At 42.6% G+C, this 17,060-nt stretch overlaps 1 protein-coding gene across 5 annotated transcripts in view; it reads right to left on the bottom strand.

Moving 5' to 3' along the window:
* TRAPPC9 (trafficking protein particle complex subunit 9) overlaps positions 1–11,864 on the bottom strand; it is a 493,542-nt gene extending 481,678 nt beyond the window's left edge. For 3 of the 5 annotated variants that reach the window (XM_057429748.1, XM_057429749.1, XM_057429747.1), the window contains exon 1: positions 9,379–9,978. In XM_057429748.1, the coding sequence (XP_057285731.1) occupies positions 9,379–9,962 (584 nt within the window). In that variant the 5' untranslated portion in view covers positions 9,963–9,978. Of the gene's footprint in view, positions 1–9,378; positions 9,980–11,790 lie in introns of those variants that run through there. The other 2 variants (XM_057429745.1, XM_057429746.1) reach the window with 2 other exon arrangements.
* Positions 11,865–17,060: the final 5,196 nt, after the last annotated feature.

Here is a 17,060-nt window from a genome sequence, read left to right as displayed (position 1 = left end):
CATCATAACTCTCAGGCTGTGCATAGAGCACCAGTTCCTCCTTTTTGTTGTCCGTATTACTTGGCTGAACCAAGGAATCTTGCCTTTGAAGAGGGTTGGAGAGCATTCCTAACTACTCTCACAGCTGCACTCATCCACCCTGTTCCTTATGAATATGCAGGTGTCCCACAATTTTGGATACTACCTTCCTAAGTTCATTAATTAAAGCAGTATTGGCGAAGTCAGCCTATCTGCTAGAGAAGATTTTCCTGCATGGATAGGTGGATCCTGTCTATCCCAGATAGGTTGTATTTGTTGAAGGACTCGCCATGATCACAGAAACCAAAGCCCTAATGACACCACCAGCCATGAAGCCAGGTATTGATCTTCAAGATGGATTGACTTCCATCTGGCTGTCTGACAAGACAAAGCAGAAAATCACTTGCATCCATGACTCTTTCACTTGTGCCCCCGACTCTTTCACTTGTGCCCTGCTTATCTCCACTGGTGGGACCTGCCCAGAAACCCCCTCAGACACTCACTGGGGACTTCACAGGCCTCTCACTCCTCTCACCATGCAGCAACTGCTACTGCTGCTAGCACCAGCTTCTCACTGTTTGTAGAGTTGCTTATTTTTGTAGAGAAATACTGTGGTTTTAGAAACGTCATGGTCCTGAAACAATCGTAGAAGACCACGTTGGAAGGGACCTCAAGGATCATCTGGTCCAACCTTTCTAGGCAAAGCAAAACCTAGACTAGACGTCCCAGCACCATGTCCAGCCTAATCTTAAAAGTTTCCAACACTGGGGAGTTCGCCATTTCCCTGGAGAGAGTATTCCAATGGCTGATTGTTCTCCTTGTGAAACAATGAGAAACGTGAAACAAGTATGTTTTTCTTCTGAAAGGATGACCAGTGAAAGACCACTATCACTTCAGGGAAGAACTGGCAGGGTTTCTCTTGCTCCTCCTTTTCTTACATATTAAAATAAATGGTGAAGTTCTTCCCTTTCCCAAACAAAACTAATAGCCAAGGCCAATGAAGTCCTACTGAATATATTAGACACTTTGGTACAACTGAAAATGTGACTTGGGCACAAATCCATGTGATAAATGCACTAACCTATTTACTTTTTGGGGTTTAGTAAGCTGCATTTAAAAAAACATTAACAGATGTGAAGTACACCATGCTAGACATTCAAAGCACCTCATGGCTTAAGTCCCAGTTCAGAACAATGCTACTTTCCATCAGCAATTCTCCTGTTCACCCTCTTGCAAAAGCATTCCCTAGCAAGAATATCCTTGCTTTGTGTTATAGACTTGTTTTCTTAGTGAAAAATTAAGCACCAACTTAGATATTTTATTCATCTATACACATTACTCCAATAGTATATCCTTTTCCTGAACAATGTCTTCTAAGTATATATACAGGCTTACAGTTTTATTGCCCAAACTTCGTACCAAGGGATTTTTGTTCTTTTGCTGGTTTAAACTAAACTAGAAGTTACCTGAGAGTTAAATTTTAATTAAAAGAATTGCTGAAGATGCCATTTTTTATTATACACCTGAAGCATCTCCAAAGAATCTGGTTAAAAGGGGTTACAAAAAATACAAAGAACCATCTTGGACTGACTGTCACAGTTCCACATTTTTAGCTTTTAGAGCACTACATCTACTAAATTTTAGTAGATATAGTGATATTGTTTCAATTCAACTAAGTTCAAGAGAATATCTTTTACAAAATTACCTAGCATATTTGAACCTAACAACTTCAAAACAGTGTAACATCCATTCTCCAGACGCTGAACCCTACAGCCCTAGAGCAAGGCTTGACTACAAGATGAAATACCATAATTACGGAATGAAATGGGGTTTGGGGTGGTGGGTTTTTTTCCCCACAAAGAACCTCCCAGAGGACCCCAGAGATGAATTAAAGTGAAGCTAAAATAACCTCTTCTAACACATGTGAACAGACTGCCTTCATGAAGTTCGTAATGGGAGGGGAATAAAAAGAAGACAGAACCACAGAAAGTGTATGGGTAGGAATAAGCATATTAAATTATTTCCTTTAAATTTTAAGGCAGAAAGCCTGGGAGAAATGGTAATAATAAAAGCAATTACATGTTACTGGTTTGTTTGCTTTTGAGATTCTTGGGTTGGGTTTTTTACACTAGAGGGAAGCAGCAATTCCAAAGGATAACCACTGCATTCAGCCACCAAATGCGTCATTCCTTGCAGTTGGTTTGAAAAAGAACAGCTCAAGATGAAGAGAAAGTAAATGATCTATATGGACGGAGGACCTTTAAAAAGAGAAGATACAGGGAAGCACATACAATGCCCTTGTAAAACTTAAATAGAAAAGCAACCAGAACCAGTGTCACTGATTACAAGAAATGATAAAAGGAGGCAAGAAGCATGTCTCCTATTGCTCCTCTCTGCCTAAAAGGTTATAAATCACTCCTATATAAATGTTCCCACTTTTCTGATCTATCACATCATATTCACAACTGATGCGAAGATGACATTAAATGAAGCTAAATATGACCCTTGTCCTTTATGTTTCAGATATGTCAAAAAATTGCACTCTTTTATTTTTCAGCAAGCATCTACTTTACAGATATTCTTAAGGAATAAAAGGCAAGGAAATTCAAAGTGCAAACTGAAGCTGCTCTACACAAACCATGGAAAGGCACCAAAGCTCAACAGGATTTCAGTCTTAGAAATAAATTAGAAATATTATTATGCATTAGAAATAAATACCTTCATCAAAAAGATACTCTGTACTGTCAAATGAGTATTGTACAGGAGAGTGCAAGCTGTTTACAAGTCAGGTTTTACTATCTCTGCATTTCAGAGTGAAATTAAAAGTGCTGTATAATAAACAGGGGAATTGGAGAATCATTGTTTCCTTACACAGGTCTAATTCCTTTCAAAAACGGTAACACGTCAAATCTCCTCTCTCTACACTTTCAAGTGAGCTCTCTGTTTATGGACGAATTACACTTCTTATTCTCTCAAAACTGTGGGTTTCTAGAATGCATATGATTAAGCTGATAAATATGAGTCATACAGCCAAAGGAAAAGAGATGGTGGCAGACTCCTAAATCAGAACCCAAAACCAATCATACAGCCTCACCAACAGCTCTTCCTAACCAATACCTGATTTTGCTGCAGATTCATGCATATGTCAATATATGCAAAGTTTGGATGCATTATTCACTTAGACATCAATAAACATTGTTCATATAAAACACATCTCTCTTAGAAACTCTCCTTATTTATAAACAAACAGATAATTTATCCCTGGTGCTGAAGAAATTTGCTATGAATTATTCAAAGACTGAATTCATTCCACCTACTTTAAGGCTTTTCAGTGTGGTGCCAAGATAGGACCTATCTCCTACAGTCCCTGCAAGCCTTCACCATCCTCCTGGAAAACATTTTCTCACTAATCATAGAGTAAGTTTGCACCATATGTATAAACTGTGTCTTAATTTAACGCTCACAATTAAGTACAATGAATTCAGGCTTCTTTCCACTGCCCCAATTACTGCAAGTATGCCCAAAAAGGCAAAAGGCAAAGATTCCAACCCTAACTATTCTATGATTCTATTGAAGCAAAACCCCCTCTCCACAGACAGCAAAACTTCATTTACTTTGTATTTGGGAAGCCTGTTGTGAAGAAAATCTAATATTAATTTATAAGATCAGGTCATTACAAGTATGTCTAAGTGACTGATGGCTTCTTCAGAGCATACTGAGGTGCAAATTTAATGGAAAAGTCATGCATGTGCATATATATCACCATAAAGTTATGACTATTCATTTTAATACCCTGCTAGTTTTGCTTCACAGCTTTACCTGAAGAATCTTGCCACGAAGCTGAAAGTGAGAAGCTTACAGATAACTTCTGATTTAGTTGTTTTATTAAAGCACTGTTTAATTATTTTGGCTCCCTATTGTTTAATTCTAATCTATTTGATGGCAGAAAGTCCATGTAAATTAACTGCTACCTCTTCTAGGATAAGATGACAACCTTTCTAGGCCAGCTCCTTGTAGGACCATACCGCTAAGACCCATTTATTATCTTTATTTTTCCTCTAGAAGATCATTTAAGACATTAAGTTTCAAAGATATACCCAAGTCTCACCCAAAGATACCGCAAGCCCCTTCAGAAGTGTGATGCACTTGGAAACACCCTCAAGGAAAGCAATGACACAATGCAGGGTCACATGTGGAATACTCCAGAGCGTTAGTCATACAAAACTCCTTCAGAAGACCCTCTCCACAATGCATTTACACATATAGTTGACTACAAAACTTGCTTAGAATCTTATTCTCAAAGGATAATTTGGTACCTAACACACTTTTCATGTTCTCTTCAGAATAATAACCATGATCATGACTATCAGTGACCACTACTACTGCTTCAAACTGGAGAACAAACCTGTTCCAGGAACCAAAAAGCACCGCTCAACACCATTTCCACTTCTACCTCATAAAGGACACATGTTTTTTATCCCCAACTCTTTTCTAGGATCCCAGCACAATTTTATGGAAAATTCAGAGCAACAATGTTATATTTCAAGACAGGATTTATTTTCACTACAAACCATCCAGCAATAGGTTTGAAGCCCCAATATTTTTTTTTTTCAAAGTGGCCAAATTTAAAAACAAGAAACATGCAAAATGAATTTGCAAAAGTATTCATGCAAAATGCTTCAACAAAAAACGTCCATCAAATCCTGCTAATTCCAGTTAGCATGCACAACTAGAGAGGTATCACCAATCATTACATTATCCCGACTGAAAAGACACAGCTACAGCATTTGATCAACTGCCAGAACTTTTGAATTTGGAAACCAAACGCAGGCAGCAACAGCTTCATGGCTTTGGAGTTTCAAAAATAAAGCAAATTCCAGAGGCCAGCAGCCGCCTAAGCAAATTATGTGTGTCCTACAACAGAACTCAGCCTTGCTACCAAATATAATTGCCAAACACGCCAAAAAGGGGTCAACCACAGTTGTAAGGCTCCAGGCAGCAATTATTTTTGTGTGTACTGAAAAAGAAAGAGAAAAAGCCACACTAAAATATGCAATGAAGGCGGAGTGGAAAGGCAGTAGATGGAAGAAAGCTAACTACTTTTAAATAGACGCAATCACAGCCTACCTTTTTAGACCCAACAACAAACTCACAGGGCAGTATGAGAGAAGAAGGGAGGAAAAAAAAAACAAGGAACAAACCAAAAATTAGAAAGACAGAGAACAGAAAGAAAATTAACAGCCACATACACATACTGAGGTATCATCAATAAATCAGCAAACAAATCCCATCTACGATATCGTGTACAGAAAGACACATCTATAAATACAACCCTACTTTCTCATCACTAATATTAAATGGATGCCTTACCAGTATTAAAAAAGAAGTTAAGACACGAACTGATGTAAACAACATTAAAATGAGCTTATCCAAGTAGATTTATAATCATACATGGGCATGTTTCTTTTTTTAAGCTGAAAACATAAATAAAATAGACAAATTAAACAAATGGGATTGCTGGTATTTCTGGCAAGTATGTTTCCAAGTTTCAGGTTTGTAGGACCTTTGTATCATCATGAGAAGATGCATTTTCATTCTTTTCAATCAGCCTCCTGGCCTCTACAAATAACTAACAAGTACAACTGATTCCAGAAACTTTTTCTATTATTCTCAGCAGCCCTATGATCACATCAATATTTCACCTAATTTACAGCTGAAGAAACAAAACTGAACATGTTTACCAAGATCACCTATTGGCTCCTTGCTCTAGGAATTAAACCAAGGTCAGATTCCCAGTCCTACAACTTCTATTTAACAGAATAATCTTTTCTAAAAACTTCTTAGGCCTTAAGCCCACTATTTTTCATACATTAATTTTTCTATCAATCAAAAAATCTACACAAATAATACAGTGGGTTTGTGCACACCATCATCACTGTACGAGTTCTCTGAATGTTGTCTCTTCTGCTCATTACCCAAGTAACTTTCAAAAGACAAAGATCAGCTCCACTTTCTCCAAGAATTATCTTATTTGAAATGGAGCATAATCTACCTTCCTAAGGTGTTTTCCAACCTAATTGATACTATGATTCTATGAACTCTGCATCTTACAAGAAGCCCATCATGTTGCAATTATTATGCAGCCAAATTCATGCTCATCTTGCTAACTGGGTGAGAGAGAAGCTCAGTTCTGTGTATCTAGTCCTGCTCACAACGCAAGTACTAACCTTAATATTTTATGATAAATTGCTTAGAGAAAAGTCTCTTTTAAGATACAAAACCAAAGTTCAGTACTTTTCATTTGTCTTTAAATCACACAGAATCATAGGATAGTTAGGGTCATAATTACTACGTCCCATGTAACTTCTTAACATTTTTTAACCCAATCTATCAACCCTGTTCATTAGCTCAAGGTTACAGCTGCATTCTATAGCTAATGAGACCTTTGCTACACACTGTGAAATTTAGTTTCACTCTGGGAAGTTACAGGAAGAGATATTCTTATTTAGCCTAAGCAGATACCTTCAACTACAGCAGCAAAGACATATACTCTCTGTGACAAGCATTCTTTTTCATCTCTTCTCACTGTCTTCTCTTCCATCTATTTAATATAGATTATTTGTGGTTTTTAGCCAGTTAGTTGCACACTGACTTAGAGGTCAGGATACATTATATTAATAAATTTAAAGGAACATAGGATACATATAAAAGAGTATGAGGATATTCTTTGCCTTTAAGCCTTTAGAAATTTCCACCTAATCCAGAATAAGCTGTCTCATTTGCCTCACTATCTCAGTAATATCCCTTCTTTTTAATTCATTCTTCAGACTCATTATCCTGACAGGCTCAAAACCAACAAAGCAGATAAAGTTACTCTACTAGATGTTCTTATATGTGCATTCAAGCAACCTTTACCCCTCCCTAAACAGCATTATACAACACCACATCCTGCAAAAACAGACACTGGACTCTGTTGAAGAAGGTTCTTTCAAGGCCTGTATCTCCCTGTTACGACTTAACGTGATGGTTTCCCCTTAGTTAGGTAACCTGTCACTGCAAAAGAGAACACACCAAAATAAAAACTTCTTATTGCAATCCAAATAATGATGCAATATACTACTATTTCACATCTCAAGACTTCGGCTTGAAAGTGTAGGTTAGTTTAATAAACTCATCTTATTTCAATTATATTTCATGGTCCTGAATTTCTGTGAACTAGAACACACAAGCAGAGATGCAACATGCTCCATCAAAGGTGCCCAGGTCCCTGTGCAGTGAGTCTCAAGTACACGGTGCACAGGGAGAGGACAACTCCTTTTCTGATGCTTACCTGGGATTACATAAACTTCTCCTTTCTGTTACAAAATTCAAAGAGATTAAAAATCTCCAGGCATTCAGAATATTTGCTTCCTCATCCATGCAAAGTACTAAACTGAATATAAAGATCTTATATATTCATATATAAATCCTAAGTTTTAAACCAGTCAAAAGTCCCAACTCCGCAGCAAAATAAAGCTGAAAAGCTTTCCTACTCCTGAACTGAAAGAGGGAGGATGAGAGTATTTATACCTTTTCTTTGGGCAGTTAAGTGCAGCAACACGGTATATCCACTGATCTAGACTCAATGGAAAAACTGTGGTATTCAAACTACCCAGCAATGCTGTATGTCTGTCTGAACCAGGGGTTAATTCTGTATAAACCCACATATTTACAAAATCAGTGTTTTTTTGCAAAGAATTGAAGCATCACACTAAATCTGATTCAATTCTTCAGGGCAACAGCATAAAATAATCTTCTTGGATACATGTGGAGAAACACACTGCCTGTCATTTTAGGTCCCCACCAGTTCAGAACTTCACAGGAACTATTTAGCCACTAGCTACAACACAGCCACCGCTTATAAATAAGTCGTTTATGTAAGCAACTGACTTCCAAAGTACAGTTTGGAAGCATGCTAATTAGAAGGCACAATTGAACAGCATAATTAATTCTGATTCGGAGATTTTTGGCCAAAACTCAGTTTTCTTAGCCAGTTGTAAAAGGAAATCTCTGTGATTACGTTTAAGGTAATCACCCAAACTGAGTAATTAAAGCCAATATTTTAAAAGGGCTTGTCTAGTCTACACAACTTTACCACCCATGCAGAGTACAAAAACTAATAACCTAGTAATTTATACAGCTAATTAGAGTTGAATAGTGCAGGGACCAACCAGAACACTGAAAGAGTAGCTCAAGTAGGGAACAACACTGGGTAAAGCAAATCAGAGCAAGTTCAACTGCCCACCAGCAAAGAGGAGCAGGAGCAGGGCAGAAAGGTACTGCTGGTCCTTCAAGCAATCAGAGACAATTTAATGGAGGGCTTCAAACTAATTAGAAACTAATTAGTATATCACATTCTTACATACAGATTCTAAGGCTAGGACTAACTATGCAGGCAGAGCTGATTAACAGGATCAGAAGCTCCACAAGCCTGCCTGGAGAGCTCTGGACAACGCTGTCCAGATGCCTCCGAGTTCTTCCAGACAATAACCCTGCTACATCCCTAGCAGTACAAGACAGACATGAAACATACTATGGATTTTGATAGGGCTTCCATACCTCTGTTTTTTTCCCAGAAAAAAAGGAAGACAGTTGCTTCCATCCTTTGGATTTGACTGTGAAGAATGAACTCAAACAGATCCTGCACCAGCCCATAGCTAGCAAGCCAGAATTACTAATCCCTTACAAGAACTATGTAACACTCAAATCTGAAAGCTGAGCATGCAGATGATTAGGAAGTGATGAGGAAAAATAAGATCTATAACATACACAAAACCAAAGAGAACACTTGTGAGAACAGCAAAACAAGATGGGTCAAGATCAAACAAATAAAAACAAGGGACAGGGGAAGATGCGGGACTTAGTCACCAAAACAAATGGTCACTGATAAAAAAGTAGACAGAGGCTTATGGAGAAAAAAAAACATGGTAAGTAGGATTAGTCAGATACTACTCAACATAATAAACAATTATTTTTCATCAATGTTAATTGAATTTCTTTGTTAATACTGTATTATCTATAAACCATTTGAAGCTTTCCAGCAAAAAGTCTTTTTATAGCAGAATCTGACAAACATTTCCTGTGACTTCATCCTCCTATCTGATTAGCCTCATAAATTAAATATATCTAAACTCAAAACATCAAATACAGCCAGACTACAAATTAGATTCTCTAAAATTGCAGCAGACATACACAATAAGAACGGGGCATGACCTTTCTTGCAACAAAGTGTGCTTTGTCCTCTCTAATAGGCTTATTTAAAGGCTAACAAGTACCACACATTTTCTCAAGACCTGCAAGCTGACAAAAATAGCTGCTTACCTACTATCGGTGTCCAGACCTACAAAATCCTTCTTCTCAAAGGGAACACAGAGGAGTGGGATCTTGTCTCCAGACTTATCAGTGGCTCTGTCAAGTCGCTTAGACTCCAACACTATGAAGAGGGATTCGATAAAATCTTCTATTCTTTTCTCCACTGTTTCACATTCATCATAACTGGGATAAAATGCCACATCTGTGCGGGGCTGCTCTGCAATCTCTCCTTGAAGCCCAAAGACAAACAAGCGGGAATCATAAAGAGTAGCACTGTACAGCTCCTTGTGCAGATGGAACTTCTCAAACGTCTGAGGCCAGTCCTTTGCAGAAGAACAGTCTGTAATAGTTATCAGCCCCACAACCTTCCGGTGTGTCTGAAAATCCCCCCACTCGTTGTTCTCTGGGGGGTAATGGTGCCTGTAACGGATGTACAGCACCCGCTGAGAGTCGCGCACGTTAACTTGACTCACTGCTGAGATGCGCTTGTAGATCCTGAAAAAGCTCTCTTCAGGAACAATGCCAATCGGCTGAACCACAACCAGGAGAGTCTGATGGTCCTCAGCACACTGCATGTAGTCAGGAACGCTCATTTTGCACCAACTGCACGCTAGTAAGAGAAAAATGCACATTATTTTTTAACATTCACATATATACATGGCTTCTGAATCAAACCAGGACTTCCATGCTAAACACTTCTGCATCCAGTATACATCATAGCATGTGAATGCTCCATCTCTGGCGGTGTCCAAGGCCAGGTTGGACAGAGCCTTGGGTGACATGGTTTAGTGTGAGGTATCCCTGCCCACGGCAGGGGGGGTGGAACTGGATGATGTTAAGGTCCTTTCCAACCCAAATCACCATTCTATGGTTTGGGTTGGAAGGGACTTTAAAGCTCACCCAGTTCAAACCTCCTGCCACGGGCAAGGACACCTTCCACTAGAGCAGCTTGCTCCAAGCCCCTGTGTCCAACCTGGCCTTGAACACTGCCAGGGATGGGGCAGCCACAGCTTCTCTGGGCACCCTGTGCCAGCGCCTCAGCACCCTCACAGGGAAGAATTTCTTCTTATGCATGTATTACAATACTAATTCTTTCAGCATTTTACTAAATCTTCAGTTACGCAGCCTGCTGACAAAGCTATACTGTGCTCAAGGAGTGTTCTGTCATGTGTGAGTATGGCCACAAACAAAAATCCACACATTAATTTCTTCCAACCAAATCACTTTCCTATTCACTGCACAGCCACACAAGCCAACCTAACACATGGGGAAACAGAGACTCTACCAGAGCCACAAAGTGCTTGCCACTGAGGAAAGCGACTCCTCTGGGGCTCAGGCTCTTCAATCTATCCCCACAACATACCATGGTTTAGTGTTGGAAGGGACCTTAAATATTCATCCAATTCCAACCCCCTGCATGGGCAGGGACACCTCCTACCAGACCAGGCTGCTCCGAGCCCCGTCCATATCTTGGGGAAATACGGGAAACTGTGAGGTGGGATGTGAACCAACACCAAATCGAAATGGCCAAACTTCACACAGCTGTCAATGCTCCCACATGGCCAGGCAGAGGGAAATCGAGACCAAAACACTTATTTTTCAGGTAAAGTGAAATCATTCTCGTTTCAAAACACATGCAGGTTCACCAGCGGGAGCAGGCAACGTTTTCTGCTTTTATATTTAAACATTTACAGTTCCTTCTCCCCTGAGTTCTCTAAAACCGATTTCTGTGCTGCAGCTGTGTCTTAAACGAACCGGCACATAGCAAAGCCCTCACGTTCCTGCTGAGACCTCCAAACCACATAGACCCCTTGGTAAATTTCAGCTCCAAAGCACCCTCTGACACGTACAGACACCCAAAGAGAAACAAACAAGCAACCAACAACAACAAACCCGCAGCACAGCTTCACACTGACACTACCGGTTTGACCAAACACGAACCAAAGAGTTCTAAACCCATGAGCAGAGGCGGTGGAAAAGCAGCGCTCTGAAGGGCTCTCATCACGACCGACAGTGCAAGACCGGGTCCTATAAAGCCCCTTCCCCAGCGCCGAAGGCAGCGGAGCTGCACCCGGCCCCGACCGCGTTCCGCCGCGGCGGCCGGGAAGGGAGGAAAAGACGGGATGGGGGTTTCACCCCGCTCCGATGGGGCACCGCCACCGCTCCGCTTCCCCACAGCCCTCCAGACCCCTGCGTTGGGCGCGACGAAGTTTAGGAGGGGAAAGGAAACGCACGTTAAGACAAGCGGCAAGCCCAGCGGCAGGCACACACCCCCCGCGCCCCGCAAGGAAAGGGTCTGACAGGGAGCGGGAGAAGAACGAGTCCTGAGGAGCCGCTGTGGGGCCGGGTCTCTCGCGTACAGGGGGAGCGGTGGCCCCGGGTGGACTAACGGGGGAAGGAGGTCTGAGAGGGGGCACTCACAGCCGGGACAGGAACCGGCCCCGCCTGCTCCTGCTGCCGGACGAGCGGGGCGGGCAGGGGCGCGGTGCGGCGGAACTGACGGCAATGGGGGACCGCGGGCATGCGCACTAGGGCGCGCGGGAGGCGGGAGCTGTGAGGGGAGCGGTACCGTGAGGAAGCGGTGCCCGTGGGTCCGCGTGTGGGGAGCGGTTCGGTGTGGGGAGCGGTGCCGTGAGGAAGCGGTGCCCGTGGGTCCGCGTGTGGGGAGCGGTGCCGTGAGGAAGCGGTGCCCGTGGGTCCGCGTGTGGGGAGCGGTGCCGTGAGGAAGCGGTGCCCGTGGGTCCGCGTGTGGGGAGCGGTGCCGTGAGGAAGCGGTGCCCGTGAGTCCGCGTGTGGGGAGCCGGGAGGTCCGGTCGCTCTCAGTCCGCTGCCCGTGGTGCCTGTCCCATCGCTACTTCACCTTCTGTCTGCAAACACGAGCTACTCCTCGAAGAATAAGAGGAGTTCATTGAAGGCAATGAGCATGAGTGGCAGGTGAATCCCAGACGCCACTGTCCCCATTGTGTAACTGAAAACTTCAGTAGCGGCCATCAGTGAGCCTTCCCAGCACTTCCACATCCTGAAATCAGCCTTTGGTGTCTTGTAGCTTAAAGGGCAAAAAATCTGAAGACTGGGAAGCATGAGCTTTGTGTCAGAGTTAGGGAGCTTTTCTAGTGGAGGATGTGGGAATGGCGTGAAGTTTGATGAGGCCAAGTGCCAGGTCCTGCACATGGGTGAGGGCAATCTCCAGTTTCCCCAAATCAGAATGGTTTGGGTTGAGGGGACCTTAAAGCTCATCTAGGTCCAACCCTCTGCCAGGGGCAGGGGCATCTTCCACTAGAGCAGGTTGCTGGCCTTGAGAACCTCTAGGTGTGGATCATACTGGCACCCGACTTGATTGCCTCAGTGATGCATAGACTCACAGAATCACAAAATGGTTTGGGTTGGAAAGGACCTTCAGATCATCAAGTTCCATCCCCCTGCCATGGGCAGGGACACCTCACACTAAACCATGTCACCCAAGGCTCTGTCCAACCTGGCCTTGAACACTGACAGGGATGGAGCATTCACAACTTCCCTGGGCAACCCCTTCCAGTGCCTCACCATCCTCACAGGAGAGAATTTCCTCCTTATATCCAGTCTAAACTTCCCCTGTTTAAGTTTTAACCCATTACCCCTTGTCCTGTCACGACAGTCCCTAATGAAGAGTCCCTCCCCAGCATCCCTATAGGCCCCCTTCAGATACTGGAAGGCTGCTAGGAGGTCTCCACGCAGCCTTCTCTTCTCCAGGCTGAACAGCCACAACTTTCTCAGCCTGTCTTCATACAGGAGGTGTTCCAGCCCCTTATCATCCTCGTGGCCTCCTCTGGACTTGTTCTAACAGTTCCATGTCCTTTTTATGTTGAGGACACCAGAACTGCACACAGTACTCCAGGTGAGGTCTCCCAAGAGCAGAGTAGAGGGGCAGGATCACCTCCTTCCACCTGCTGGTCATGCTCCTTTTGATGCGGCCCAGGATACGGTCGGCTTTTTGGGCTGCGAGCGCACACTGAAGCCGGCTCATGTTCATTTTCTCATTGACCAACACCCCCAAGTCCTTCTCCGCAGGGCTGCTCTGAATCTCTTCTCTGCCCAAACTGTGGCTCTGCAAATGCTGTGTTTAAGAGCTCACTTATTGCCATTAAGCTACTCAGTCTCCTAAGATCTCTGGGATGGAAGTATTTAATGTTCTGAATAGTTCCACATGGTAGAACAACTCCAAAGAGAAGTTGCCTAAATGTGTATCATCTATCAAAAACAGAAATGGAAGATTACACGTGGTATTGTCTGCCTAAAAGCTTGATTAATTTACTTTTGCTTTTGATAATCTTCATTGCTCCAGCTATGGTTATGGAGGAACTGCTACACTGTGATCCTTACCCGAGACCTCCAGATGTTTAGATACATTGAAGTGACTGTTGTCAGTTCAGTCATTTTCTATTTGCATTTGTGCAGTAACATATAGTTTACCAACTGCTCAGATCCTTTTGGTATCTTCCAACCTCTTACTCTATGACTGATTATCTTATATTTTGAATATGATGCAACCTTCTTATCACCACCAAGTAACACTTTACCAGATCCCCACAGAACAGCTTTTCTTTGCACTGCACAAGAAACACTTCTTCTTCATCATGAACTTGTCTGGTTTATAAATGCTGCTTTTATATGGCTCTACTGCAAATCTGAATTCTAAAGAATGCTGCTGCAGCAGTGAATTTCTTTTGTTGCAGTATACATCTTGTGCTAGACACCTCTTTCTTTAAATATAACCTTACATTTATTATTGTCTGTGCCAACAACTTATGCACATACTGCATTTATACTTTGCCAGACCAACTTCAGCTCTTTCCCTTGTCTGCTGACATTAGCAGATTTTTCCCTAGTCCAGCACTTATCCACTGTTCTTCATATAATAATTCTGAATTTTTTTTTTTGTGATTACAGATCATTAATTACTCTCTAATTAGTCTTATTAAATGTGTATGAATTTGTTTTAAAACATCACTCAGCATCATAGTGGCTAATCTTTTTAGCTATGCTCTGGTTTTATGTAAAGAAAATTCTTCAGGATTTTTTTTGCCTCATATTCTGGTAATATTTTCTCTATAATAAATGCAAGATCTTCAGTGGAACTACAATTGCCTTATGCATTTTCTGTAATAGAATGTCAGCAACAAGAAACAATTCTTCACTAAAGAACAAGAATAGCATCTCTGGCCACTCTTTTATTAAATATAATTTATTTAGAGAGCTCAAAAATAACCTGCACTTATTCAGGTCTACAAAGCACAGCAAAAAGAGCTCAAGCGCAGTCTGGTGAGTCAAGTAAGAGGAGAAAAGGAAAGACTGAGATATGATGCTGCTGTGCAGTTTGTAATTAGTACAAACAGTCCATACTGAATAGGGTGTATTAGTTTTTAGGCAAACAGTTATTCTGAACTCTCCGGAGCAGAGATTAATTTTACCTGTTTCCAGTCAGGCTTAACAAAGAATTCTTAATAACAAACCCAGTTAGGTTCTGATTCAAGAGAAATAATTTACTATGAACTGCTCTATGGGTTTGTTTGTTTTAATTAGGAACAAGTTCCATTCCATTACTGATACAACATTAATTGTGCTGTTTCAAAATATACTAAAAAAGTTAAATGATTAAACATCAGTGACATTGCAATATCATGGTATTCTCAGCGTGTGAGCACACCCGCCTTATGCTCCACAGCTACATCGTGATTCTGTCTCCCACAGACTAAAGCTGTGTTAGCAGCATGGAAAGATGCCTTTAAGTTTGCTGTGCTTGTGTTCCTGTTATCTGTCAGGTGGAAGGCATCATCCACCCATCACAGTGCTGAAGAACACAGACTTGTCCCAGTGTGGCCTTTCAGGGAGCACTGCACAGGAAAAGAGGAAATACCTGATGATGAGATAGGACCTAGAAGAGGAGAGAGTCCTGGTTTGTCCAGACCACCTTAAACTGCATTGTCCGCAGATGAGTAAAATGCCTGCAGGCAGGTCCCTTGATCCCATAGGATCTATAGGGATCCTAAGTTGGCATCCAAATAGCTCGACAACCTCAGAAATCTTGATAGTTTGATGGGTTTATATGTACGTTGAAATCATGGAAGCAAGAACTTCACTGTCATAGTAATGTCAACTGTGTCCACAAGATGTCGCAAGATGATAAGGATCAGAGAAGGAAGCGAAGGACCTAAGGTATCTATACAGTATCATAGGATACAGTGCTTCACTTCAGCTATAACTTACACAGAACGGCCTCACAAAAGTTGTAACCTCAAGGGAATTATGCAGTCTAAGAGATGCAGGTTACCTGTAATAGCTAAGTGTAAGAGAGGTCTCCAAATACAGTAATGTTAGAACTGATGCAAGTGAACACATCATTGTACTATCCTTGCACTAAGGTGCTTACAACTGCTTAAGGGTCTTTTATTAATAAATCAGTATCATCTGTAGGAAAGCCTTGTCCTTATCTACTGGACAAATTCTATATAAGCTAGTAATAGTTAACAAAGTCCCTGTATTTTCTATTTAATATGATCTTTATGGGTACATCCCTTTCCTCCCTAAATTCTATGTGAACTAGCATTGTGTACTATGGAAAAGCCTTTGTTCTGAAGAACCTTCCCTGTGAGGGGAGGGTTCTGAGGCGCTGGCACAGGGTGCCCAGAGAAGCTGTGGCTGCAACATCCCTGGCAGTGTTCAAGGCCAGGTTGGACACAGGGGCTTGGAGCAAGCTGCTCTAGTGGAAGGTGCCCCTGCCAGTGACAGGGGCTGGAGCTGGATGAGCTTTAAGTTCCCTTCCAGCCCAAACCAGTCTGTGGCTCTCTGATTCTTCTCTCTCATGTTAATTACTTACCTTAGCAGACTTCTTACCAACACTAATCATCAGGCATATTGTTTGTAAAGCATATTAGAAACTATTTATTCAAGCCATTAATTAAATGCAAACTATGCCTCATCATTTCTGGAACAGCTGACTCCCTCTCAGTAGAAGTACAGTAGCACCTATCCAAATGGGCACAGATGAACTTCTGGACCCAACACTATCAGTAGCAAAACACCCATTGCCTTCAGTGGGCTGAGGCTGACATGTACCCATGTAACCAGGTACCTGCACAGTAGACACACAGGAATGTGTTAATAATAAAGACAAAACCCCATAATCACTTAATAGTTTCCATGTGCCCTCCACACCTCAGCATACCACAGACAAGTGTCAGGAGTACCAGGCAGCATTCCCTTTTAGCGTACTACAGCAGCAAAAGAGGTATTTAGCAGCCTGTAATTACAGTTTGAGTTGACGATTTCGTAGCCACTGGCCTGTAATTGGAATATGTACATAGAGGATGTGCCCATTTGCCATTAAAAATGAGTTTCCAAAACTCGGGCTCTAGCTGGGGGCTAAGGCACATGTCGAGGGGCTGAGGAAGGGACGCCCCGCGGCCCGTTCCGCCTCTCCCCTCTGGACACCCGCCTTCCCCCGGGGGGGAGCGGGTACCGACCGCCGGAACACCTGGACCGCGGGCCCCGCCGCCGGGGGAAGGCGGCAGCGGGCGGGGATGGGACTTGTAGTTCTCGCTCCGCTCGGCGCTCGGGCGGCGGCCGCGCGGCCCGGCGGGAGTTGTAGTCCCGCCGCCGGCATCGCGGGCCCCCCATGGCGGCCGGAGACTACAGCTCCCAGCGCGCCGCGGCGG

Source organism: Pezoporus wallicus, unplaced genomic scaffold (assembly GCF_028554395.1).
Source record: "Pezoporus wallicus isolate ANWC-B61680 ecotype Strahan unplaced genomic scaffold, APGP_CSIRO_Pwel_v1 contig_7545, whole genome shotgun sequence".
Lineage (NCBI taxonomy): Eukaryota > Metazoa > Chordata > Aves > Psittaciformes > Psittacidae > Pezoporus > Pezoporus wallicus.
This window is presented reverse-complemented; position numbering and strand designations above follow the sequence as displayed.